At 39.3% G+C, this 27,891-nt stretch overlaps 1 protein-coding gene across 1 annotated transcript in view; it reads right to left on the bottom strand.

Moving 5' to 3' along the window:
- The window catches only part of ANO1 (anoctamin 1), a 129,247-nt gene that overhangs the window by 80,586 nt on the left and 20,770 nt on the right, over positions 1-27,891 (bottom strand). The window contains exon 3 of the mRNA XM_075065240.1: positions 3,445-3,623. Within this exon, the coding sequence (XP_074921341.1) occupies positions 3,445-3,623 (179 nt within the window). The remainder of the gene's footprint in view (positions 1-3,444; positions 3,624-27,891) is intronic.

Raw genomic sequence — 27,891 nt, 5'->3', positions numbered from 1 at the left:
ATTCTGCTAAAAAGTCAGTTTTTATTGGAATGGGTAGGCTGATTTAAAGAGGCTTCATCCTCTCTCTCTTTCTGCACTATCAACCTACTGTCCTTCAAACCTGCAGGAACCTGCTGACTTAGAACTCCTTCTGGGATAGGGCAGTTCCATACTTCCTCTAATGTAAGCCAGTGCCTTCAGGAGACAATCTGGGCCCAAGATTTTTGCCTATTATTAGGCCAAATTCTGAAGTCATTGTGCAATTTACACTCAGGCAATATTCTGACTTTGGCCAGCAATTCCCAACCTGCCCGAGTTGGAAGGGAGCCGATAAACACTTTAAATAGAGAACCAGGCTGAGGCGACCAAGCAAAAGTCTCTCTTAGTTTACGAGCATAATAACAACATAGCTAATGGTAACAAGGCATAATTTACTAATTGTTCAGTTGTTGATGGGGGAAGAGCCCAGATGGGATCGCTCCTCTCCTCAGCATCCCCTTCAAGAATGACATTCAGTTTGCAGGGGGCAATTAAAAAATGTGCAGATTTTGTGACAGAAAAATATTCTGGGATACAAAATACTTCAGTCTTCATGCAGTTAAACCTCTTAAGTGCAACAGCCACTCTCGAAAGGCCTGGGAACTCTGAGGGTTCCATCATGATCACGTCTCATTTAATTTGAAAACTGGGGTCAAATGAATTCCTCAATAAAATGCAGTCTGGTCTAAAAGGTAAAAAAATTAGGGCCTGATCCTATGAGCACCTACTATTCCCACAAAGTGAATGGGACTTTCTGGGGTGCTCAGTAACTATCAGTGGGCCAATTCTGAAAAGTGCCGATTGTCTTCAATTCTTATTGAAATAAATGGGCTAGACTGTGGAAGTCACAAAGCAGCCATTTTTCAGCTCCCAGGTTCTGTAGCCAGTTCTGCATTAAATCAAGCAGATGGTTCCATCAGATTAGAACAAGTGTGCCAGTTGTTTATGGCCCACACTCAATGGGCCACCTATCATCTAGAGATCATCAGAGTGCAGTGCACTGTGGCCACACCTTCCCTGCCCCCAGAACATCCTTTGTAATAGAGGTGGCAAAGGATGGCATAGAAGATTTATTTGCTTTCTGATCTCTTTTAGCCAGCAGAAAGGGGACAAACTGTATTAAAGAATCTGGCTCAGTGGATGATGAGGACCAGTAGCACTTCTTTCAATTAAGCTCTTCCTTTGCAAACTCCCTCCCTCCCCTGCCCTCTCTCTCTAATGATTCTAATGGAAATTTTCACCTTAGTAAAAACAGATGTTGTTCACTTTTTTTGGGGGGGGGGTGAAAAGGAATGTTGTAATAGTTTTTGTCATGTTATTTCCCCCAAGCAGCATGGTCAACTTACTTAAAATGTGTTTTATTCCAGAGTGTTTGGTGAGCTCTAGTGCATATGTTTGGATTGGACAGTACAGATGGTTTAATTCTGGAGTCATTCACTAGTGATTTGCTAAGGTTTAAGAACTGCACCAATGCTCCAAAAAAGCATGGGAACAGCACCAAGATTCAGAAACAGAATGGGAACTGTACTGAGGATCTAAAAAAGCAGGGAAATGTGCCAATGCTCTAGGGTACAAAAAAAAATATGGCTCCCTCCTCTCTCGGTCCCAAATGGACTCACATTTGTACAGCTTTCATTCCCCCATGATCTTCTGTGGAGACTATAAGCCCTGAAAGGATTCAGCCAAGTATTTAAGCAGCTCATGGGCTCATTTCATTTTCTAAGCCCAGCACAGAATCAAATTAAACTTAGAAATTGTTAAAATCATTGGGACAGGGAAACACAGAGATAAACACCTCCCACCCCACAGCTCAAACCCAAATCTGGGTTAATATATCACACACATTGAGATTCTCAGCTCTGTACCCCCTCTCCTTCCCCCACTCCTCCTGCCCCACCCCATCCCAGAGTCCTACTTAAACTGTGGTAAAACCTGATCGGTTAAGGACTTTAAGAAGTCCATAGACTTGGCCTCAATAAAATTAGTAAAGTATGAGGATATCATGAAGTCTACATCTGAACTGGCAAGGTGGAAAGATTTTAAGAAGCTTGCAAGTACAACTTGGAAGAAATATTGGTGCCATTCTATTAAATTAGCAGCTACACTCCTGTAATCTATAATATAATATCATTTATGTACTTGGGGGAGGATACACAGTTCCACCTGGCAAGCATATCAGGAATTTCTTGCTATAATGCTAAGGAAATTCCCAAACCAATAACCACATTAACCTGGAGTTAAGGTTGAGAAGATATTGGTAGGTCATATCCTCATTTGATGTAAATCAGTGTAGCTATATTGAAATAAGCAGAGCTATGTTGATTTACACCAAATGAGGATCAAACTGCTCAATCTAAAAGGTAAAACCACTAAAAAGACATTTTAGTTTTAAATCCCCACACTTAAGAGGCTGCTCATGTGGTATTCTTCACTCCCAAGTCAATTCCAATTAAGTATTCTTTCTCCATTGTGGAAGATAATATTCTGTTTCTACTACATTTGCCTTGATCATTTAACATTTGTGTTTTGGCCCTTCTCAACCTCTATTCCCTCATCTATATTATTAATTTGTATAACCATAGTGCCTAGGAACCCTAAACATGGGCCAGGACCCCACTGTGGTACATGCTGTACAAACAGGAGCGGAAAAAAAAAATAAAAAGGACAGATCCTGCCATAAAGACAAGAGTATAAGACAAGAGACAACAGATGGATACAGACAAGGGATTTCAAGAAAACAATGAGACAACATTGATCAACGGGATAGCAGTGGTATCAACACACCTATATATATATTGACCTTATACATGTATTTGAGATTACTGATTCCTAACCACCCGGGCATCTACATTACAACATTTAGAAGTTACTCCAGGGGTATTTAAGGTACAATCATTTTACTTAAAAAATTTAATGAAGGCATAACAAATGACAGTGAAAATCCATTCAGACAACAGGGAATCTCTACTGCAGGTTATTGGTGTAACATTATCAATGCAAGTAGATGTAGATTTGTAGCTTTTGGGTGCATATTTTTAGACATTTAAGGGTTCTCTTCAATACAGCCACACAGATTCAAAAAGCTGCCATTGCCTCATTTGCTGGTTTGTTTAATCTGGGAATAAGGAGCCCTTTATATGATTTAGCTCATATTAGGATCCCTCAATCTCTCTCACTCCCTTCCTCCTATATATTAGTCAACACAAACCCTTTAAAATTGCCTGTATTGTGGTTGCTGGTAACTGTTCACATCTGACAAGGAATAGTGCAGAACTCACTCTATCCAAATCCCCAAACATATATTTTTAACTTTTATATATTTTTGCAGAGGGGTGATGTCGCCAAGAATGAAAGCACTCAGATTCCAAGGCGATGAGTCAGGGCACAAAACCCCAGAAAATAAGTACTAATAACTGCTCTACTCACTGTACTTTCACGCTGGATGTATCCGATGTCTTCAATAGCTCGGATGTTGATAATGTGAATCCCCTTCTCCTCAGCAGGTAGAGAGGAATATTTCTCATTCACTCTCATTGCAGTTTTATTCAGACCCTCACCAAAATCTTCTGGCAGAAATTCCACCCCATGAAATGCACTGTCAGTGCCTAAAAGAAAAAGGAACAGGTTGTCTAAACATTTGCATCCCACTCTTAGTCCCTCCCAATGTACCCCATCTGAAACATAACCAGTTCTTGCCTTTCTCTGCCCCGCCTTCCTTCTCTCTTCCCACGCTTTGTTGTTCCTCCCCTCTCAGCCTTACTTCCTGCTACCCTGACTGTGCCCTCAGTTCTTTCCAGCTCCCTTCTGGATAATTACTTAAATTGCTTTCTACAGTGCTTATTAAAACTCAAGATGTGTTTTCTAATGGTCTCTTCTCAGCCCCATAGGGACTTGAATACATCTTAGTTAAAAATAAAATTATTCTGCGCATTAGCAGCAGAGTGGATGTTGCATGCCATTTTCCCATTGTACAATAGAATTTTTTCCTCTATGTTGGGTACAAGTGACTCTACATTTTTTACCTAAAAGGCAAGGCCACCATTTTGTGGGGGCAGTTTTGTACAGGAACTCTGCTCATAGTGCACATCCTGGCCCCAGGCAGAGCTCTTAACTGCAGCACAGTCTTAGTGTGACATGTGAGTTCTGCAGAGGAGAGATGCTGCTCCCAGCTTGTGCCCCTGGGGTAGGGAGTCCATATTTTGTTTACAAAAAGAGGCAGGGTGATTAAGATAAGAAAGAGCTGATAATTAAATTAAGCATCTGGAAGTTGTTATATGAACCTATAAAACAGGAACCCCTTTGCAAGGGACTTGGGCAGGGGCAGTGTTAAAAACAGAACACAGGGGACTCAGAAGAAATACAGCCCAAGTTACATTCAGAAAAGAGGTAGCTATGAGGAGGATAGGTGAAAAGAAGGGGCCAAAACCAAGGGAAGCGATAGCAGTGGCATAGATAAAGTTCCCACTTTACCTGTGGTACTTATGTGGCCAAATCACTATAGTATCTGAGCACCTCACAATGTCTAACCTGTTTATCTTCACAGCCCCTCTGTGAGGTAGAGCTGTGTTGTTATCCCCATTGTACAGATGAGGCACTGGGCACAGAGAAACTAGAGGCCAGATTTTCAAAGGTATTTAGGCATCTAGTGAGACTTTCACAAGTGCCTAGAAGGTTAGGTGCTTTGTAAACCCCACTAGATGCCTAACTACATCTTTGGGTGCCTAAAAACCTTGAAACTATGTCCCTAAGGCACTGGCCTGAGGTCATAAAGGAAGTCCATGGTGGGAGTAGAACCTAGGTATCTCAGGGCTAGCTCCCTATCCACTGAACCAGCCTCTCTCTCTGCTGAAAAAAAGGACTCTGACAGATGGGAGCACAACCAAGAACGGCAGCTCTCTGAGACTCCACCAAACAGTCCCAAGGCGGTTGGGAAGGATGTCATGGCTGACACCATGAAAAACAGCCCAGAGGTCAGGAAGGACGAAGAAAGAGAGAGTACAAGAGTCAGATGAGAGGAGATCACTAAACCCCCAAGGAGTGGCAGGTCCTGCCATATGCTGGGTTGCAAAGTAATAGCTGCTGTGAAATTTTACATTTTAACTCAAGACCATTTTGTTTTGTAATTTTTTTTTTGAGTTTGAGTAAAGGTAGGAGAGAGAAAGTGTTGTATAAATATCAGATATGTTTATGTATCAATTTCTTAGGGTTTCAGCTGTATTCAGGCCAATTCCAGAGCAAAGAACAGAAATTGCATCCATAGAGTCCATAAAATCAACAATTATTGTCAGGATTTATATTATTCACTAGGCACCATCTATGTGCTCAGCACTGTTCAGAATGTCAGAAAACATAGTCCTTGAGCCAATGCGTATAAAATGTGTAGCCCTGGATAAGATGGCTCAGATATTTAAGTGTATAGTTACTGAGCACATGTTAATATCTATGACTGGAGGCGCTGATGAGAGTAGGAGTTTTATTTGTTTAAGGACTGGAAGATTTGACCCTCCAACTATTTTCAAGAGGAAGAGTTGCCCAGAGCTCCTGGGTGTGTTTGTTTTCCTTTCCTGCCTGCAGTGGTCCTGATATACTTCAGAAGTCTCAATTTTTTTCTCAGCTTTAAAATGTGGAATTTTCTTGGTGTTTGGTTTTAAATATTTCTCCTGTGAGAACTGCATCTCAATCACTATAGTGTGTTTAAGAGCTTCTGGAAAGTAACTAGCCTTTAAACAGATGTGTAAGCAGTGTTGCCAATTCTCACGATTTTGTCATGAGTCTCATGATAATTATTGTTTTCCTTAAAGCCCAGCTCCTGGAGTCAAGTGAATATGTGATGATTTCAGCCTTCGTTTTTAAAGAAAAAGTAAGTTTCTAGCCCTTGTGGCAGTGGAGAAAGCTTCAAAAATGTGACCCCAGGGCAGCCTAGAGGTTCAAAAAGCAGAAGGCAAATAAAAAGAACACCAAATCTATTATTTTTACATAATCTCATGATTATTGGTGAGCCTGCCTCATGATTTTCGAACATTTGGGGTTGGCAATACTATGAACTATAGGGGTGAATCAGGGCACATCATTTCACTGCAAATAAAATTCTGCAACATTTTACAAATTTTGTTTTTCTCTTCTCTGAATTTATTCAACCCATACTTCAACCGTGAGGTAAATTTTCAGAAGGGGGCAAGTCAGGTAATTAATGACAAGTTCTGTGCATGCAAATTGGGGCTGAAAAAAGGGAGTCTGGTACTTAACTAGGCTGATAAAATACCCTTGTATATCTTTAATACAAGTTATACAGGCAAAGAAGTTATTTGGGTTTTTTGAGTTCATGAATTCTTAGCTTAATCTGAAATTGCCAACCTTCAGCCAAATTCAAATTTACTATTTCAGATTTAGCTCATCTGTAAAGAATTATTTGCCACAATAATAGTCTGTAGAGGTGATTTCCACTGTGGAATTAAAGGTTGGCTACAAAAGTCTATATATCCTTTTAACCAGTTTGAACATATACTTATTGTCGCAGTTGACACTACAGAAACACATACTGTGATAAAGGTCATCACAGAACATTATAGCCTGTAATAAATATCAACATGGAAATATATACGGCAATAGATTTTACAAAACCTCAAAACCCAATGTGATCTACTCCCATTGAACCTGCATAAAACCCAAAGCATGTATCAGTTAAAGCATCTTTTGTGTTGTGATAAAAGCTACTCAGTGTATCAATATTTACCTGTAGTTCTACTTCTAGGAACTCAGAAGCTTTATGCTTGATTCAAAGCTTCGTAGACTCAATGGAAAGATTTCCACTGACTTCAATGGGCTGTGGAAATGGTAGCAATTTTGAGATATATAAGATGTGAGTGACAAGCACCTCACAGAGAACTGAGGAACTGGAGAGTGAAAGTAAACAAAGGCTTGAGGCTGCAATCCTCACTCCTGCAAATTAACACTGCAGTCAGTTGGTGCTTTCCTAAATAGAATAGCTGGATTATGTAAAAGTTTGATCTTCTAATAGCACATAGCATTTACAACACAATCCAACATATGAACTAGCTAATATTATGTTTATTGAACAAAACTTGCATTTAAACTTGAACTCTTCTGCACATATTGTATTGTAAATATATTTTATATATATTAAAGTACTGGTGTGTGTGTGTGTGTGTGTGTGTGTACACACACAGACCAGTACTTTAAGTTGGAGTAAAGGTTAACAAAAAACCCACCACCTCCCTGCCCCAGAGACACAGTAACTTAAAAGTAACAAAAAAAGATCAAATATTAAATTTAATAAAATAAAATCAATTATTACAAAAAATTACTCTTGCTCTAATCCTCCCCGCTGCCCAAGATGCTAGTAAAAGTGAGATAAGGTTGTCTGGAGTACTTAACTGGGTGTTTTTATACTATCAAATTCTGAACTGGATTTACAGTTCCTGCCTTTCTAATGTTTGGTTGTTGAAATGACAATGTTCTTCTGTGTATTTTTCCCCTATAAGGTTATTGATATTTCAAAAAATGTAACTCTAGCTTAAAGTTGGTAGTTCTTATAGTCGTTAGAGATTTCTTTAGTGTTTTGATAAAGTTATCAAGAAAAAAATTCTGGTACCTCAATATAGCTACATATATTTTTGACTAATTACAGGATATAAATTACATTATATCCTAGATTTATGGTGTTTTACATGCTAGAATGGCACTAGAATTTCTTCAAATTGACACCTGTAGACTTTTAAAAACTTTGTTTTCTGGCTGCTTTGCTATGGACTTTAGGAAGTCTGCATACTTCATTAAGTCTTTGGAGACTTACATCCAGTATGTTTTACTAAGGACTTTGAGGTATCCTTGCAAGGCTTAGAATCTTATTTGTAATTATTACATTAGTTCAGATTCATTGGGTGATATGATTATCTTGGTGTTTTGAGGACTGGCGCAGAGGAGAGTTCTTGCTCCAGGCTCAATTAATCTAGTGGCTTCAAAACTCACTTAGGCTAGGCAGGGCTAGAAGGTGGATATTATAATACCTTCCAGATTCCTTGCAGGCTAGATGAGTATCACAGAAGGACATGTAGGAGTTAGCTGTTCCATTGTAGTGAAGGCATTGACCCAGGATGTGAGCAGAGACGTGTATGTCACCTCGGCATAGTTCTTGTGCTTGTCAGAGATTTGGGGCAGCTATCCTTTTTCTTTGGAACTATGGGATCCGGATTCTATGAATCTTTGGAATTCCCATTCAGTTCCCATACTTCTTTGAAATCTTGAACCCAGCTCTCATGCCACTTTAAAACTATGTACATTTCCCACACTTCTTCAGAACCTTGGCACAACTGTTGTGCTTTTTGGGAACCTGGATGCTCAGCACCCACACTCCTTTAGAATGATGTGTGTTTCTGACACCTTCTTCAGAATACTGGTGCACAGCTCCATGCTACTTTAGAACTGTGGTGCTTTTCCCCACACCTCTTCAGTTTCTTGGCAAAACTATAACATCTCTTTGTAACTTAAGCAATTCACGAGAACCTCGATGCCCAGCTTGCACACTGCTTTAGAATGGAGGTGCCACTCCACTTTAGCATATGGGCATAGATCCCAAACCTTAGCAAATCATTAATGAACAAGAAGTTCAAACAACAAAAGGATTTTCTTTTGAGGAATGTAGAGCTGTGGACAAATCAAGAAATCACTGGAAAGCTCAATGCAACTTTATATTGTGGAACATTAACTATTTTTATCATTCATATGTACACACATATATAGGAAAAATATATATATTTACACACCCGCTCCCTACATATATGAAGGTAATATCCCTGTGCTAAGTTGCAGAATCCTAAGGGTTGAGTCATTCATTCTCTAGCTATGTAGTGTTCAAATGGTTCTATAACATATATTGAACACTACTCTGAATCTTCTCGTGCCTGATAAAATCCCAGTGACTTCATTAGGACTTTTGAGGTTACCAGGAACATGTGAGCAGATCATTACTGCTTTCCTAAGCTAAAGAATCTGTATATACCTTCAGCACTTGTAAAATGTGTGTTTGTGAACTGAGGGGTGTTTGTCTAGGAGTTATCCAAGAATTCTAAAACAGATCAAATTACAGTGGTGCAGCAAAACATAAGTATAGAAAAAGGCTTAAATAAAGAGAAAATTGGAAGTGGTTAATTGAGCCCTGTTTGTTGGGAGGTTGCATTTTTGAACATAAATCATTGAGTCTAAAATGGGATACATGCAAGATCAGACTGGAACTCTGTCCAGATGACTCAGTGCTATTGTGTGAATTCAAACAATCACCCATCTGCCAGTATATATTTACATCTGTGTTTGCACACCAGTAGCCTGGCAATATATGAAAGAACAAATGTAAACGTAGTAGGTAAGGAACCAAATATTTTGTTTTATTATGACTACGAGAAAGTATGTGAAATGTGAGTACTTAATTGATATGATCCTAGTTAGAACAAGTTTGCAGTCATTTTCTACATCAGAATGTCATAATATAATTTAATGTTGGATAGGTCAATCCAAGCCATTTAGCTAAAATCCTAACCTGCATGTAATTAGTGAATTCAAATTTGCTCCCTGGCTTAAAAGGTAAAAGCACTCTGGTGCAAACCATTACATTTATTTTTGGGATACTGTTCAGAATAGTAAGCATAACTGAATTTTAGTTTGAATGGCTTGTGGCCATACATTATACCTCAGACCTCCCCTTTGTACTTTAGCAGCATTTAAACAAATGTTGAAGCCACTTTTCCAAATTGAGACTTTTGTTTATGTAAATTATATGGATTTCAATTCCTATTTTATTTTAAACATATTAAACACAATTCATGTTTTCTCTGATTTGGAAAACATTTCCAGTGGCATTTATAGAAATATTAGTATCTATAGCAAGAACAGCATGTTAACACACACTCACTCTGTAGAGTCAAGGGCATAACCTCGTATTTTTTCTTAGGATGATGTCTTTTATGGAAATTACCAACTTCACTGTCTCTTTACCCTAAGGTCATTCTTGATGTCCCGGGAGTATGACTATCATAGCCCTTTCTGTTAGCCAATCAGAACACGTTACATGAGATGCATATAAGTATTGTATAACTACTGCTCTCTCAATGGCCAACCGAGAGGGCCAATAAGTTATTTCTTCTCTATCCTTGCCCTTGCATCTCATTAAACCTACAGGTATGTAGTATATAATAAAATACTGTACTCTGTCTCACCAGCCTTGACCATATATGAATTATGATGGTGTTGTATGCACCTGGCTAAACAACATTTAAACAATAGTTTCAATGAACTGGGCACGCCCGTGAACAGTCAACATTAGGCATAAATGTCTTCTATTTTATTGACCTGTGGCATTGGCAGGAAATTTCATTACTCATTAATGTCCACATCTTTGTATCCCTGACAATTCGTGAAGATAGATAGGTTCTTGATTTGTATTTGTGTGTCTTTAGGGAGAAATCACATTCAAGATTTTTGATCCACAGAGTAACTGGTTATAATAATTGCTGTTTCTCAGCAGCAGTTTTTTTTTGGGGGCGAGCAGTATAAATTGGGACAGTAGGACAGAGATGATGAAATACTAATATGGACTCTTGTTGCATCTCTCATGGACCTCTCTCTCCCTCCACATTTAGGCATTAAGGAGATGAAGGTAACCCAAATATAGGCCAAATATGGTCAATGGGCACAGAATGCAAGGTTGGGGAAGGATGATGGGACTGGAGCCAAAGCTGCAGCATTCTCCCCTTCTCCCATACAGGTTTATCCCCCTCTATCTGAACACTGTGTGGTTGTAATCCCGTGAATATTTGAGAGGATCAGTCATTTGGAAGGGGAAGGAAAGCCAGCTGAAAAGGAGCTCAGAGGTGTACAATATCATTCCCTAACAGCAACATGGAAATTTTAGCTGAAAATCCACCAGGGCTTAGTGCTAGTGGTTTGAATGTTAACTTTCACTCTGCCGTTCAGATGGAGGGACAGGTGCATCCAAAGAACGTCTTCAATATTTTGAGGCGAGCTATGCTTAGGGAGGAGGGACTAAGATAAAAAGACTGAGGTACGCTCTCCATGGAGTCCCTGCACTCTAGGGAGTTTTCCTCTGGATCCTGAGACATCCTTTTCCCAAAAGAAATGATGTGGCAGGATTTCCAGGTTCTCAGTTGAAAAGTTTCAGAAGATGACAAAAACTATGTGGCCTTTTTGTGGAGGATCCTGTTGCTTTGTTTCTTATGAAGTAGGTTTTGTTTGTTTGTTTTTCCAGGAAACAATGTTGAAATGGTACAAACAATATAAGCAAATCTCTGCTCAAAATTCAAATCAAACTGAACTCAAAGCTTCTTAGATTAGGAAAAGTTTAAATAGTTTATTTTGCTTGAGTTCTAAAATCTTTGCACTTATCTGAACACCCTTAAGTTTAGAAATTGCCAGTACTTCCAGGCTTAGATGTAGTCTTTAGGCACAGCCCCGAAAGGACTGAGGCATAAATTGCATCACTCCAGGAGTAGCCCTAGGACACTACATCCTAGACTTCTGAGTCATGATTCCACTTCTGTGGGCGTGTTCTGGAGGTGAAGGAAGTGAGTGGTAATTTGCAGATGGTCTATAACAGCAGCAAGTTATGACCACACCCCTTCTCCCCCCAGCACCGATAATAGCCAAAGTGCCATGGGCCAGAGAGTGAGGTCTGTAACCAATTCCCAGTTTTCTGCCCAGAGGTGAGCTTTGGACTCAGGGTCCAGGCAGGCTGCCCCAGGGTACAAGGAGAAGGTAGTCCAAATCACAACTGAATAATTCCAGTTAGAAATACAGTGTTACAACAGTTTTTCTTATTTTCTTCCAGTAATTCTGCTTCTGAATCTGACAAAAGCTTTCAGTTGCTATGATCTTATGAATCTTTTCAGGTCCACCACTCAGTTATTCCTCAGGGCACTACCTACTGTTGGAGGCTGCATTTTTGTGGTGGAATGGTACATTACATATACAGGGTCAACTTAATCTTGTGATTTCCCCCTTCCTTCTTAGAAAAAGGTGAATGGAATTCTCTGGTTACTTCCCTAATGTGTATGCAACAAGTCATCCAACCTCTGCCTAGAGGTAGATGTGTGGGTGCATGTTTTTGGGAAGAAGGCCATGCAGGTAATAACCAGTTTTGTCAGACAGATAATCCTCAGGGGAAAAGAGCTACTCATTAAACTTAAAACCCCAGAAGACATCAGTTGCGATGAAAACAAAAAGTTAAAAAAACAACAATCAAGCACTGGTCAAACACTGGTGAACCAAAGATAAAGAAGCCTGAGGGAGGAATATCATGAATAAGAAGACCAGAAAGACAGTCACCCTGAAAAAAATACTATTGTAAAATTTAAGTGGGACAGTGGGGGAAGGGAATGGCACGTGCAGGAGTATTTTCCCCAATGAATTCCCTCTCAGTTGAAAACATTTTTCAAATGGAGATATACCATTTCCTAGAACTGGAAGGGACCCAGAAAGGTCATCAAGTTCAGCCCCGTGCCTTCACTAGCAGGACCAAGCACTGATCTTGCCCTGGATCCCTAAGTGGCCCCCTCAAAGACTGAACTCACAGCTCTGGGTTTAGCAGGCCAATGCTCAAACCATTGAGCTATCCCTCCCCCACTTTGCTCAGACTTTAGAAACATGATTGTTAAGATTCTCATCCAAACTGTCCTCTCATAACTATAAATGGATTATTTTCTTTTATGGAAATTTGGGACTTGATCCTGAAACCCTAACTCACTTGAGTAATACTCTCTCCCTTTGACTTCAGTGGAAGTACTAATGGGAACAGGACTTCAGGCGTGAATAAGAGTTGCAGTATTGGACACCCTGGTTGCATACCAAAACAATCTGTTTAAATATTTTTAGTAATAAGTTCTTATGGCCATTTAATGCTCTAAACCACAACCAGAAATTTTAATTAGAATCAATGGACGATCAGCAGGCAGGCTGAGTGTAACATACAGCTCTTAAGTAAAGTATGTTCACAGCTAAAAGAATACCATGAAATCACCTTGACTGTATGTAAACAAATTATTGCAGATAGCTGAATGAAATGTCTCTCAGAGATAATTTAACTGATTTTTTTTCTTATCTCATCTTCATTTGTTTTCTGTTTAAGGACTCTGTTTAAGAAAATGGCTGGAATAAATGCATCGAAGTTTGAAACCTCAGTTGTTCCCAACACACACTGAAATACAACAGAGAAGAGCATATTGTTCTGCCAACCTTTGCATGAATATAAGGATTAGAGTCTCTCATGTCAAACAAAGAATTAGTTTCATTGCCATGTAAGAAATATGGGTCCAATTTCTACAGTGGCAATGCTGGAGAATTTAAAAATCATTCAGCGATTGGCAGTAAAAATAAACATCATTTTTACCTGTGTGAAATAATTGTTTAAAAATCATATTATAGGTCCTTTCCAAAAGGGGCTTTGGTATTGCAAATTTGTTACTAGAATCCTTAAAATTATGGCACCATGTTTACTATTATTTATTGTATTACAGTAGTATTCAGAGTCTGGTCATGGCCCCATCATACTAACTGTGGACAAAAAACATGTTAAGAAAGCTGCTTGGTAGTCTGTAACAAATATATTTGTTTGCTACTTGTACTGAGTTTTCCCCTCTCTAGATTCTACATTTGGCTTATATTGTGCTATTCTTCCGCCTGCTACAAATAAAGAAAAATTGCTGTTTCAAAGCAGAATTTTCTGAAAATCTGACTTCCACAGCATGGTTTTGTGGAAGTACATTACTAGCAGGATTCTTCCTCAGCACCCTCGGTTTTCCCTTGATTTTCTGTCTACCTGCAACGTTCAAAAGTACAGGCTGTTCCATCAGGCTTAAACTAAGCTGAGAACAATCTTTCCCACAAAGTTAATCTACTTACCACCTCCTCTTTGTTTTCTTTATACATTTTAGTGCTTGTAAAAAAAACGCAAAAATCCAGGAACAACAGATCCGGAAAGTGAAATCCTTTCCTTGTCTCCAGGACAAGTACAGCAGGGATAATGTCAAGGAACACTCCGCCACCCCATCCCACCAATGTGGCTCATTTCTGACCTATGGGGAGAAGATTTCAGTCTCCATGATTCATTAAAACCTTACTGAGAAGGCCACTATTTTATTCTACACACAATATTAACAGGTTCTTGTGAGAGAAGCTATTTATTTGTATGACTAATTGCATAATTTGCACAATTCTTATTATCTACATACCCCATAGTTGTTTATGGTAATTTATAGCCAAATAAAAGAAACAATGAGCCAAATTCTGCTCCCGTTATACTGATACACATGTGGGATAATTTCAGTGAAATCATTCTGTATTTACATCACTGTTATCGAGAGCAGAATCACTGTAACCCCTGCAAAGTGATTACAATTGAAAGGCCTTAATCCTGCAACCCTTACTCACATGAGTAGCCATTTGAGTTCAATGGGCTTACTGAAATGAGTAAAGAGTACTCCAGTGAGTGTGTTTTGAAGTGTTGGATCCATGGGCAATAGAAAAGAGAACAATAGAAAAGAAGGTAGAGTAGGTTATGAAGGGCAGTTAATTGTTTTTGTAGCCTATGAATTCTGATAGTTCTTTTTAAACAGAACTTTTACATAGCAATTATTATTAGTTTGCATGGCCCCTAGGAGATGGGGTGTCACTCCTAGTGTGAGGAGCAGTGCAGGAGAAAGGACAGAGGTGCTTGTGAGAGAAGAATATTAAGGGAAATATTAAGATATGTTGGTTTAATATGTATGTTTGAGCTATCACAGACATCGAACTACTGCTTTCTCCTATTAATCCAAAATAAGTAAAAATGTAAAATGCACTTAGCCATAACAGCTTGCAATGCTGAACTTGTACAAGTGGGGGTACAAACATTATTACTTTTATTGTGCTACCCGCTGGACACACACTAAGCAGAGTGTAAGTTACATAGGGCATGGCCTAAGGCCCTAATCCTGCAATGATTTATGCACATACTTAACTTTACACATTGAGATCAATGGGACAACTCACTGCATAAACTTAAACACATGCATTAGTACTTGCTGGGTGGAGGTATAAGTAGACTACATATTGTTTTATCTATATCTTTTATTGTAAATTAATACTATGCTGGGCTCTACCCTTTTTGGGTCTCTACAGAAGCATATACAGTAACTCCTCACTTAATGTCCTTTCGCTTAACGCTGTTTCAATGTTACGTCCCTGCTCCATTACAGAACATGCTTGTTTAAAGTTGTGCAATGCTCCCCTATAACTTCATTTAGCCACCTGCTTTGTCCATGGCTCACAGCCCCCCTATGTGCTCCCCCCCCAGCGCCTCCCACCCGCCAGCTGATTGCCATGGGCAGGAGGCAGAGGGAGAGGGGAAAGGCGCTGATTCGTGGGGTCTGCAGCAGGTGGGAAGCGCTGGGGGCAGGACATAGGGGAGATGATAGGGGGCTGCCAGCCAATTTAATACTTGAATTAAATTGCTTGTTTAAAATTGTTTAAAATGTATATAAGGCCTTTTGTCTGGCAAGAAAAAAAATTCCCTGGAACCTAATCCCCCCCATTTACATTAATTCTTATGGGGAAACTGGATTCGCTTAACATCATTTCACTTAGAGTCACATTTTTCAGGCACATAACTACAACGTTAAGTGAGGAGTTACTGTATGTTACTGAAGGTTTTGTAAGCATATAAATGTGGTCTAAAGGTCACTTAGCAGTGTTCCATATCTAAATGCTGCCATTTCACCTTAAACTCCTATACTATCAGATCTCTCAATCCACATGCAGTTGAGCTGAATCTGTTCTTGTATGGGAGATTTACATAGAACACCAATAAATAGCATGTATTGCAAAATGGGGTGGGCTTGATTCAATAGGTTGTACAGAACCAATGCCTCAGCACTATATTAAGAAATTCTGTGCTGAGAGATGTAGTATCTGTAGTTATTAAAGATATCGCAGTTTCACCTGGATTCAGACATCTTCTTCATTCCCTGTTCTAAACTGTAATGTAGTGTTACTGTATGATGTTAATAAGTTGCTAAATTTCATTGGTGGGTGAAGTGATCCTTTTCTATCTCTCATTAAAAAAGGTAAGTACAGGGGTATAATAATAGAAATAAGGTTGGAAAGACTCATTAGGTTGGGAACCATCTTGGATGGATATGAAATATGCCTTTAATTTAATTAATGTCGATTGTGTTCAAGGGAGGTAGACTACATAGGAAGCCTTTTCCTCATCCAGATAAAAGGGCAGAATCTCTGCTTGTTCTCCAGGAGGTGTTAGGAGAGATTTGAATACCACACAGATCCCTGCACTTCAAGAGGGTGTAGCCTGCTAGCTGAGGAAGAGGTCCAGCCCATAGCCTGCTAGTGCACAAGCTGGATGTGTGGCATATGCTGTTCAAGGAAGCAAGCTGCTCCTGTTTAGGATTCCTGGGGGAATCCCATCCTGGTAGCAAAATTCTTGGAGCACAGAATTCAGCTGTCAGCATATTCTCAACTTTCAGTGCTGGCTGGAGACAGAATTTGGACCAATGTATTTATATAGAACTTTGAGATCCTCAGCTGAAAGGCATACTAGAAGTGCAAAGCCTTATTAATATAATGTTTAGTCTAAAATAATGAATTACATTTAAAGCAGCCCATAAAATCTTTATATTTTGGCCCTCACAAGGGATGCCAACTATGACTATGCAGTCTACAGTATGCACCATAAACAGAGTCTCCTCCTTAACAAAGGTCTATTGTATTAAGCTGCTGTTTTGTAGATGAAATAAAAACACCTATGGCAATTAGTTACATCATGTTCTCTCACAGATTTAGAATGGATTGAAATGATTCCAGAAATTGGTAGACAGGGTGCTGCCTTAAAGTCTGGTTGAAGTTAAATACCGATACTTTCCAACATGCTCCTTGTCAGGGAAGTACAAATGTTACTACAACCAGGGAAATGAATAAAGATTCATAGAGGGCCAGATCACCCTCTGTTGCAGTAAAGTCCATCTGAAGCTACAGTGTATAGGAATTGGGTAGTATCCCTTCCAAACAACTGTTTTGTCTTTGCTTTCTGCACAACACTAAGAATATGAAGACACCATACAGGCAGTCGGATTCCAAATAACCATGTTTACTACCTATATTCAAACACACAAGGTCTAGCTATGCATATACACTGCTGTTCTATCAAGTTCCGGTGGTTTCAGCAATAATAGACGAGGAGTCTCATAAGAGGGCTCATAAGCTATCTGAATAGATACTACCCCATTCCTATACACAACAAAAAGGGATAAGAGAGGAAGTCTCCTGGAGGTTCTCTTCATAGAGTTTCTTCTTGATTGTTCCAATTAGGGTGACTAGATGCCCTGATTTTATAGGGACAGTCCCAATTTTGGGGTCTTTTTCTTATATAGGCTCCTATTACCCCCCACCCTCTGTCCCTATTTTTCACACTTGCTGTCACTCTAGTTCCAATGGCCAGCTACGAATTGTATTCCTTGGAATGAGCTGTGGCTTCTATCCTCAAACCTGGGGAATCTCATGAGTTTTAGAGGTGGCAGGGGAACGTACATGAGCACAGATACACAATGCTTCTAGGCCTGTCCTGTTCTCAAAATCATCCCTATCTCCCTGCTTCCTGACAGCATAGTTCCAAAGGACATCAGACAGGACTTGCCATACCAGATATTACCACTGTTCTAATGTGGTCTTGTATCTTATCCCTGGAAGCAGCCAGTATTAGATGCTTCAAAGAAAAACAAAATATTATAGCATGGTTGAACTTTGACTTTGCCATGTAGTTTACTAATTTCACGATAAATTGGTTATCTTCTATAGAACATCATGCAGAAAAAAGACCTGCAACTAAGAAACTCCAGCTGATATAGGCTAGTTTTCAGATGTACTACGACCTGACAACCAGAGAGAACACAAAAAAGAGAATATCATCACCTAGTCAGTGTTATCTACAGATCACCAGAAACCATTATGGTTACCATATCATTCTTATTATCAATCAAAGCTTAGCTACAAATGACTTCATGCAATCGTGTTCCCAAAACAGGGTGAGATTCTGCATTTCTTGTGCAGACAAATCTCCTGTTCATTTCCAAATTGCAATGAAAATTGTGTTTGCAGGACTGAGCCCATAAAACCTATGTTTATATTGTGAATAGAAAATATATAAAACTACCATACATTTAAGCAGCCAGCAAACAGGTTTATTGTTTGTGTACTTTTTCCTGCTTTTCAGAAAAATAGCTTTTTTAACCTTTAAATCAATGATACAAGGGACTACAAACAAATATGTTTACAGCACACAGAGAACGTATTGTTCTCTTGCAGAGAGGAGGGAGTCATTTATAAAATTATTAATGTTTTCTTCATGATCAAAGGTATTTTAACATTACTGTGAATCTTCAATGTAGAACCTTTGGGCCAGCATAATAAGGCATAGAGCAGGCCATAGCATTCCACACTCACTATGTGTTCTGAAAACTTAAATGAAAAAAAGAGAAATGGGAAATGCATTCACAGCACAAATGAAGATATATGGAAAGGGAGAGCATACATTAATTCTTGCCATCATTTCCCAGGGAGATTCCTGAAAGTGTTGTGTTCTTATTAGTAGATTTGCTCTAGGATGTACTCCTGGCCCCAGGAAAGACAATGGCAAAATTCCCATCGACTTCATGGAGCCAGGGTTTTACTTTGGAAGTTTAAAGAGAGGGATTATTTCTCTCTCTCCTCACTTCTGCCTCCTTCCAAGATGGGATTAAGTTTATATGCTTCCACCATGTTATTTCTATTTTTACTTTACTGAAAAATAGTTTTGAAGGAAATAGTAAGCAAGTGCATTAGTTCATTTATCTGGTAAATGTTTGTCAGATAGTTCAGTAGGAATACTAAACAGTGGAATAAAATGGAATTAAACCTTAATATTTGTTCTCCAAATCTAGAAACATGATGGAAAATAATATTCCATATAATAGAAAGTTTGTGCTTTTATCAAAATATTTAGAGAAAAGCCATTTTCTTTTTTATTTTGGATACCTTGCTTCAGCATATCTGTAATTCCAAAAAGAGTTTCAACAACATATTGCAACTACAATCTATCTGCAAACTTTCCTGTTTTAGTCTTTATAATTTCTGTTCCACACCAACGTGTTCAACTTGTTTTCAAAAGCATCATGCATTGCTTGACAGCTAAAAGGGTTTTGTTTTCATGAATGTGCTTCTATTTCTGAAATGAAAACATTACCATTCAGTCTTTGTGTTCTTCAAAAATCATATCAGAATGATTGCCTTTAAAATTATTATACACTGAGAATAAATTTGTTGTTTGAAAATGGAAAATAAATTCATTTCAGCTGGCCACAGTACTTTTATTGATAGCAATATTTGACTAGAGTGCAGGGCAACAGTAATAAATGATGGCCTATAGATTAAAACCGAATATGGTGCAATATTGAGTTACGGAAGGAACTGTTTCAATCCTCATGTAGAAAGTTTCCTGGTTTTGCCCTTGAATTTACTCACATGCTGTTTTCTTAACCTTTTGGATTTTTGGAACTCTGTGCCCTGGAGATATTCTATTATGTGATGTGATGGAACAACAGTGGTAAGAGTGGAACAGGTGTGATGACACTGGATAGGCCATTGCTCTATGTAAGCAAAATATTAATTTCTGGCCTTTAACTCCCTCGCCCCGCCCCTCCAACATCAGCATCAGAAGCAAGCTCTCCACTGACCAGGACACACCAACTCAAAATGGCACCAGATCCTGCCAGAATAACAGATGCAAAACCTGTAGACATATGTCCACTGTTATGATGATCAATACCCCCCTGTCAAAGTTTTCTCCCCTACTTTGAACTCTAGCATCCAAAAAGTGGGGACCTGCATGATCACTTTTAAGCTTAATTACTAGCTTAAATCTGGTACATTGCCACCAGCCAGAAGTCTGTATCTGGCACACCTTCTGTTCCCCCAAAACCCTCCCTGGGGATCCCAAGACCCAAACCCCTTGGGTCTTAAAACAAGGGGAAATTAACCATCCTCCTCTTTTCCCCTCAGACTCTCCCCTCCCTGGGTTGCCTTGAGAGGCTTCATACCGATCCAAACTCCTTGGATCTTAAAACAAAGAGGAATTAACCATCCCTCCTTCCTTTTCCCCCCACCAATCCCTGGTGAGTTTAGACTCAATCCCTTGGATTCTAAAACAAGGAAAAATCAATCAGGTTCTTAAAAAGAAAGCTTTTAATTAAAGAAAGAAAAGGTAAAAATCATCTCTGTAAAACAGGATGGAAAATGCTTTACAGGGTACTCAGATTCATATAGACTAGAGGGACTCCCACCCCTAGCCTGAGATTCAAAGTTACAGCAAACAGAGGTAAAAATCCTTCCAGCAAAAAGACACATTTACCAGTTGAGAAAACAAACATAAGACTAATCCGCCTTGCCTAGCTACTTACAAGTTTGAAACATGAAAGACTGATTCAGAAAGATTTGGAGAAGCCTGGGTGTACGTCTTGTCCCTCTCAATCCCGAAAGCGAAAAACCAACAAAACAAACAGCACAAACAAAAGCTTCCCTCCACCAAGATTTGAAAGTATCTTGTCCCTCCATTGGTCCTCTGGTCAGGTGTCAGCCAGGTTCACTGAGCTTCTTAACCCTTTACAGGTAAAAGAGACATTAGCCCTTAACCATCAGTTTATGACACCCCCCAACACATCTTTCAAGATTTATGAGTCCTACACATGCCTGTCACCACATGTGGCATACCTCCATCCAGTGCATCAGATGCTCCGATGACGACTATGTGGGTGAAGCCAGATAAATTACTAAGCTCTCAAATGAACTCTCAGAAAAATTATACGACAAAAACACCATATCACCCATAGGCAAACACTTTTCACAAAGTAATCACTCCATATCTGACCTCTCAGTCCACATCTCTAAAGGAAATCTGTACAGTCCCTTCAAAAGACAAGCCTGGGAACTTAAATTCATAACTCTGCTGGACACTGAAAACCATGGACTTAACAGAGACACTGGTTTTATGGCCCATTTTTTACAACACCCCGTTGCCCACTAATCTTCCAGTGTCCTGACTGAAGAGGTGTTAATTGCCTTCTTCATTTTAAGTGGTCTCCTACAACATGTGTCTGATGTGTCACAATCTGCCCCACCTTCTATTTAGTTTGGACACTCTAGTTTCTTTCTCCAGACCTAAAGATCTCTGTGAAGCTCAAAAGCTTGTTCCTTCCACCAACAGAAAATGGTCTAGTAAAATATATTACCTCGCTCATCTTGTCTCTTGTATTAACCTATTTGAGGACAATGCCCCTGGCCTGAAAAGCATACATTCCAAGAATTAATACATACACATACAGGGCCAGATTGCTGGACCAGTTTCCAGCTTCTTTACATAGCAACGCAGCCAGATTTGTCCCTGGCCTAGGAGAATCTCCAAGTGATATGGATACAGCATAGTGGGCTCTGCATTACGCCCTTCTCTTCCAGCATAGGAGCTATGCTGGAGTAGTAGGGTGTGTGATAGGGGCTATTGCATGTGGTGCTTCAACCTATATTCCTGACTCATGTGCTGGGATGTTTCTCATAGCTTGAGAGGCTGGGATAAAATGGTAGCTTGTGGCAGGAGATGCCTTGGTGATGGATATATAAATATCTTCACCATTAAGTTCAGACAGAGCATGGCTAACTCCAAAGATGTTGAGTGTCTGTGATTACAAAAGCACATGTATGTATACTAGCATTGTCACCACTGAATAGTGTGGGCCAGCTGAAAGGGCACATCCCAGCGCCTACTCCAGCCTGCCATGTGGATTTTTCCACTGCACTGTCAGGATTCCTTTTCAGCTGGTCATATCAGATGGCTTTTCTATTGTCTCTGGCTGAGCAGACCTTCAGGCACAAGTGCAGGACTTGGCCCAAGGCCTCCTAAACAAGATTCAGCTAATCAAATACCAAAAGCAGCTGAAGACAGACAACTTAGTGTCTTCATTCTTCTTATTAAAAAAATAATAATTTAGGATCATGTTGACATAGCTGGAGACACATTGATCATCTGGAACTTTTCTGGTATGTTAATGCCCAGTTTGGCTCTTTTCTTTATGCAGATTGCATCTGGGTGATTTATGATATTGGCCCTGGTGTTTTGGATGGCATATCACATACCAGCTCAATAAACAATTTGGAGTGCTCTTTAAATATTGAAATACTGTGGCAGCAGCACACCCAAGTGAAAATATGCTTCATATAAATCAGTGAGAGATAGTGGTTTTTCTGTTTTGTTTTTTAACCAACAAGCTATTGTCTGACTTTAATAGTATTTTTAATCAATCATATTGCATCATCGAGGAAGGCCAGACAATTCTAAGATTTACAGACATCATTGGTGGTAACATCATTGCTCACGCCGAGAAGATGGACATTTCTATCCACTGATTATCTTTAAAAAAAAACCTAAAATTGGCTTTACCTGAGTAAAGCAATATTGCATCAAGAGCTATGTGATGTGACAATAACTAGACACACTGATAACATCAAAAACACTCATTTAGAATCTTCACTGGTATGTACTGCTTATGGGAACATAGCTCCCTGTGTGAAAGAGAATCTTCTGTTAGCTGAGGAGTGGTATGATTACGCAACATAGTTCCATCAGAGTCGTGATGGGATGGGGGATTCAGGTCAGAAGCACAGGGCATCCGCAGCATGGCAGTATGCCTGTAGTGGATGTGAGGGACATTAGAGGGATTCTCATGACTTGCAGGGTTGGCAGAGCCTCAGAGCTCTCCCTCCTCCAGGTCTCCTCCAATAGATTTTACAAATAAATGTCCACACCCTTACTGATTAGGCTATGAACAGCAGCAGAAGATGGAATAGAAAAAGGACAATAGCCAGCCTTCCCTCTTATTACAATTCAAATAAGAAAACCAATTGGAATGGTCCAACACTGAAAGTGCAGGGCCAACTTTTTGTTTCAGAAGGTAGAGGAAGTATCCAGAGGGACAGACACTTTAGACTCCATTCTGAATAACAGAAAGGACCTGGCTGTGAATCTGAAGGTTGAGGGAAATTTGGGTGAGTGATTATGAAATGATAGATTTTATGATTCTAAGGAAAGGAAGGAGTGAGATGCAAAATAAGGACAATGGACTTCAAAAAGGCACTTTAACAAACTCGGAGAAGTGGTAAATAGGGTCCCATGGGATGAAAATCTAAGGGAAAAAAGGAGTTCAGGAGAGCTAACAGTTTTTCAAAGAGACAGTATTAAAGGCACAACAGCAAACCATACTGATGCAAACAAAAGAAGCCAATATGGCTCCATCACGAGCTCTTTAATGATCTGACAATCAAAAAAGAATCCTGCAAAAAAGTAGAAACAAGTACAAAATTGCTGAGGATGAGTACAAATGAATAGCACAAGCATGCAAGGGCAAAATCAGAAAGGCACAAAATGAATTGCACCTAGCAAAGGACATAAAAGGAAATTAGAGGTTCTATAAACACATTAAAATCAAGAGAAAGACAAAGGAAAGTATAGGACCTCTACGTAGCAGGAAAGGAGAGGTAATAAGAGACAACCTCAAGAAGGCCTATTTTGCTTCAGTCATCACTAAAAAGGTAAACTGCGACCAGACTCAATCCAATTAATATTACCAACAAGGAGGAAGGAACACAAGCCAAAATAGGGAAAAAACAGTTAAAGAATATTTAGATAAGCTGGATGTACTCAAGTTGGCTGGGCCAGATGAAGTTTGTCCCAGAGTACTTAAGGAACTAATTGAAGCAGTCTTGCAGCGATTAACTATTATCTTCAAGAACTCACAAAGGACGTGTGAGGTTCCAGAGAACTGAAGAATGGCAAACATAGTATCCATCTTTAAAACAAAAGGGGGAGGAGAAAGAGGATCCAGGGAACTGTGGAACGGTCAGCTTAACTTTGATATCTGGAAAGATACTGCAACAACTTACTAAGCAATCAATTTATAATCACCTAGAGGATGATAAGATTATAAAGAATAGCCAGTATGGATTTGCCAAGAACTCATGCCAAACCAACCTAATTTCCTTCTTTGACAGGGTTACTTGCCTAGAGGATAGGATGGAAATTTTAAACTAATATATCTTGATTTTTGTATAGCTTTTGACACAATCCCACATGGCATTCTCATAAGCAAACTAAGGAAATGTGGTCCTGTTGAAATTACTATAAAACAGGTGCACAAATAGTTGAAAGGCTGTACTCAAAGAGTAGTTATCAATGGTTTGCTGTCAAACTGGGAGGATGAAACTAGTGGGATCCAGTAGTGGTCTGTACTGGGTCTGATGCTATTCAGTATTTTCATTAGGACTTAGATAATGGAGTGGAGAATATGCTTATAAAATTTGCAGACGACACCAAGCTGGAAGGGGTTGCAAGCACTTTGGAGGGCAGAATTAGAATTCAAAAAGACCTTGACAAATTGAAGAATTGGTCTGAATTCAACAAGCTATAAATCAATAAAGACAAGTGCAAAGTACTATGCTTAGGAAGAAAAGAAAATCAAATGCATAACTACAAAATGGGGAAGAACTGGCAAGGCAATAGTATTGCTGAAAAGAATTTGCAGGGTCTAGTGAGTCTCATATGGAATATGAGTCAACAATGTGATGCAATTGCTAAAAAGGCTAATATAATTTGTGGGTATATTAATAGAAACATCCTATGTAAGTCACAAGAGGTAATTTCCTCATTCTACCCAGTGCTGGTGAGGCCTCAGCAGGAATACAATGTCTAGTTCTAGGTGGGCAAATTTGAGAGAGTCCAGAAGACAGCCTGTATGGCACTCTGCCTCCTGATAGTTTACTAGCAGATGGTACTGAGGACCTTGACCATCAGGAGGAGCTCGGCTCTTTTCAGGAATGCTGTTCCAATGCTCTGTGCTTCTTCCTGGCACCAGAGAAAGAGATTGGTGCAGACTTTCCAATGCAATTTCTGGAGGGGCACTGCTAACCAAGGTAGAAATACCAGATGCCCATCCTGAACGGGAAGGTTCAGAAGGAGTAAGATCTTGCAAGTGACTCTCATCAAGGCTCTTTAGTCACCTGGAACAAGGGTCACTCATCAGCATAGACTTTCTGCAGCTGGCACAAGGCTTAAAGCCTGGAGATCGGCATAAACCCCAGTACTGGGAGACTATTCCCCTTGTATAGTAGGGATTTGATGCGCAAAGCTGTAATAAAAAACAACAAAGCAAGCCATGGTAACTTACACAAACAAGTACTACTAGCTAACTATTTACAGAAGGGAGATAAACCCCCTGCAGTAGGAGAAAATGTACAGTAGCAAGCTGATATGCTCCGAATACTGATCTTGGGCAGAAAAAAGGAACTGAAGGTGGTTGAGGGAAGCCCGGGTCTGTATACCATAATGGAATGGTGCAAGAGTGCTAGGGGCACATGCACTGCCCTGACAGATACTGACAGGGGAAAAAAATGTCCAGGCATAGCACACTGGGCACATATACTCCTCCCATGGATTGGACACGTGCAATCACTCGAAGAAGAATATTATTAGCACCTACATACTCTGATCAATGCCTTACTATTCTCTATGCCTCCATTATGATGCTTCTTTTGTGATATTGGAGATATCAAAAAAAAGAAATCTCTGAAATACTATAGGAATTCCAGCGCTATTTGCAAAAAAAGAGAGGAACAAACTGGAATTTTTATTGAAATTTTTCCCTCTCTTTCTGTTTTTTGTTGAAATTGAAAATTTCCAGGAAAAAAATCTGAACTGAAAAAAATCAGACTCAAAATTTGGAAAAAATTTCAACCAGCTCTAAACAGAATTCACAGAAAGAAGCAGAACTGATTTAAAAAAAATCTTAAACTATAATGCAGTGCATTCTACCAGAATTACCCTGTATGAATAATCTGTATATACAGGCTACCATTATATGGATTATGAAATGTATTGATATCTTTATATATTTCTTTAAAATCTGAACAATCATTCATCCTATTTGAGCCTCACTAAGATATGGACTTAATTACATTGCTGAACGGTGCCTTAGTATCATGTAACATTACACATGCAAGTAGTTCCATTGATTTACCCGCTTTAAGTTATATATCTGCTTATTGAATCAGGTCTTTAAAAACAGGTAAGCAGATCCCATTAACGGGGCCGACCTTAAGGACATTTGAAACATGAGGCCAGAGAGAGGGTACTCCCGGTTGTGAGTATACCTGGGCTTATTGCCACCAAAACTCCTACACAGTTCCATCATGTTACTTTAAAAACAGTTGCTTCCCACTGGCAATACTTAAGTGTTTAATTACACAGAGATAGAGCTACGGTCTTCCTGCTTCTTCTATTTGCACATTAAAATAAACTTTCCCCTGTCTCAGAGAAAAGGGCTGGAAAGGGAGAATGTGAACCAATATATCTATGGTAACAGAGTCCAAGAAGTTTTGACATAACATCCCTTTCCGTTCATGCTGGAAAGTTCAGTGGACATGGTCAGAACTATATGCATACTGTAGGCTGAAGAATAAAGGATGCAGGTAATGGAAACCACCTGGAATCTGGCCAAACCCTAGCCATAGATCTAACCCATCCATCTTCTTCTCTCCTCTAGAGTCCATCTGTAGATCCTAGTGGGACCTTGGCCCTTGCCTTTAAGCAACAAATTTCTAAAGCTATCTAAGCAAAAAGTGCATAAAATTTGAACACTTCCATTACAAACATTAGCTTAACACTCTCTTACCTTACAGGCACATTAATTAGTTCTTAGCAATTTTCTTTTCAGGGGTGCAAGAGCTGTTGGTATCAAGGAAAAAAAAAAAGAGGTGGAAGTACTTTTATAAAGCCCTTCAGAAAATGTTTTTACCACATCTAGGATAATGGAATATGTACACATGCTGGGGTGAAGAAGAGAATGTATCACTCAGAACAAGATAGAAGTCTTAAGTTTTCCATCTAAAGATGAACCTGTAATTTTTGTAAATTACCTGTTTACACAAAAGCCATTACAGTATTCCATAGTAAGGTTTAAAAATGAATAGGACTTACCATACTGCAACCAACATTTTTGCATCATTTCTGTAAATACTGCATAATATTTTATGACATAAGGCACAAAGATTTTGAAGTTCCAAGAACACAGAATAGTACTGTGGAGAGTGTCCCTCCTTCTATTTATCTTTTAAATTCAGTAAGATCACCTGGATCTTTCTCCATTTATTTTGCATCTACTGAGAACTCCTTGATTCTATGCTGCAAACTCCCAATTTTAACAAATTCTCTCCACACTGAACTTTTGTAAAATGCTTAATGAGTTCAATGACTTGTGCATCTGTAATATTGCTGCCTCTGATTCCTCCTTCAATGCATTCCGTTTGGCTTGTTCTCACTAACCGCCTCTCACAGGGATCTCCCTTTACACACCATAAAATATGCTTTGTTGACTATTAACTTCATTTACACCAGAGAGATCATTACATGGTTTTCTTTTCATGTGAATAACAGAAGGGTAAAAACTAATAGACTACAAGCCCTCCCCTTGTAAAGCACTATATTTAGGATTTACATAGTAAGTTTTTATTTTCCACTCTAGCACAGGACTAGTGCAGCAGCAGTTTGTAGTATGTTAGTGTTATGTGTTGTGTACATTGTTATTACTGTAAAATAACTTACAGGTGAAGGTAACAGGAGAGAGGTATCATCGAGGAAGGGTGAGAGAGGCCAGAGACAGAAGAAAGTTTCACTGATGTCACAAATAAATTTATATCCCAGCTTTGGTACCATTGTAAAATGCTGGT

Source organism: Chelonoidis abingdonii, chromosome 4 (assembly GCF_003597395.2).
Source record: "Chelonoidis abingdonii isolate Lonesome George chromosome 4, CheloAbing_2.0, whole genome shotgun sequence".
Classification (NCBI taxonomy): domain Eukaryota; kingdom Metazoa; phylum Chordata; order Testudines; family Testudinidae; genus Chelonoidis; species Chelonoidis abingdonii.
This window is presented reverse-complemented; position numbering and strand designations above follow the sequence as displayed.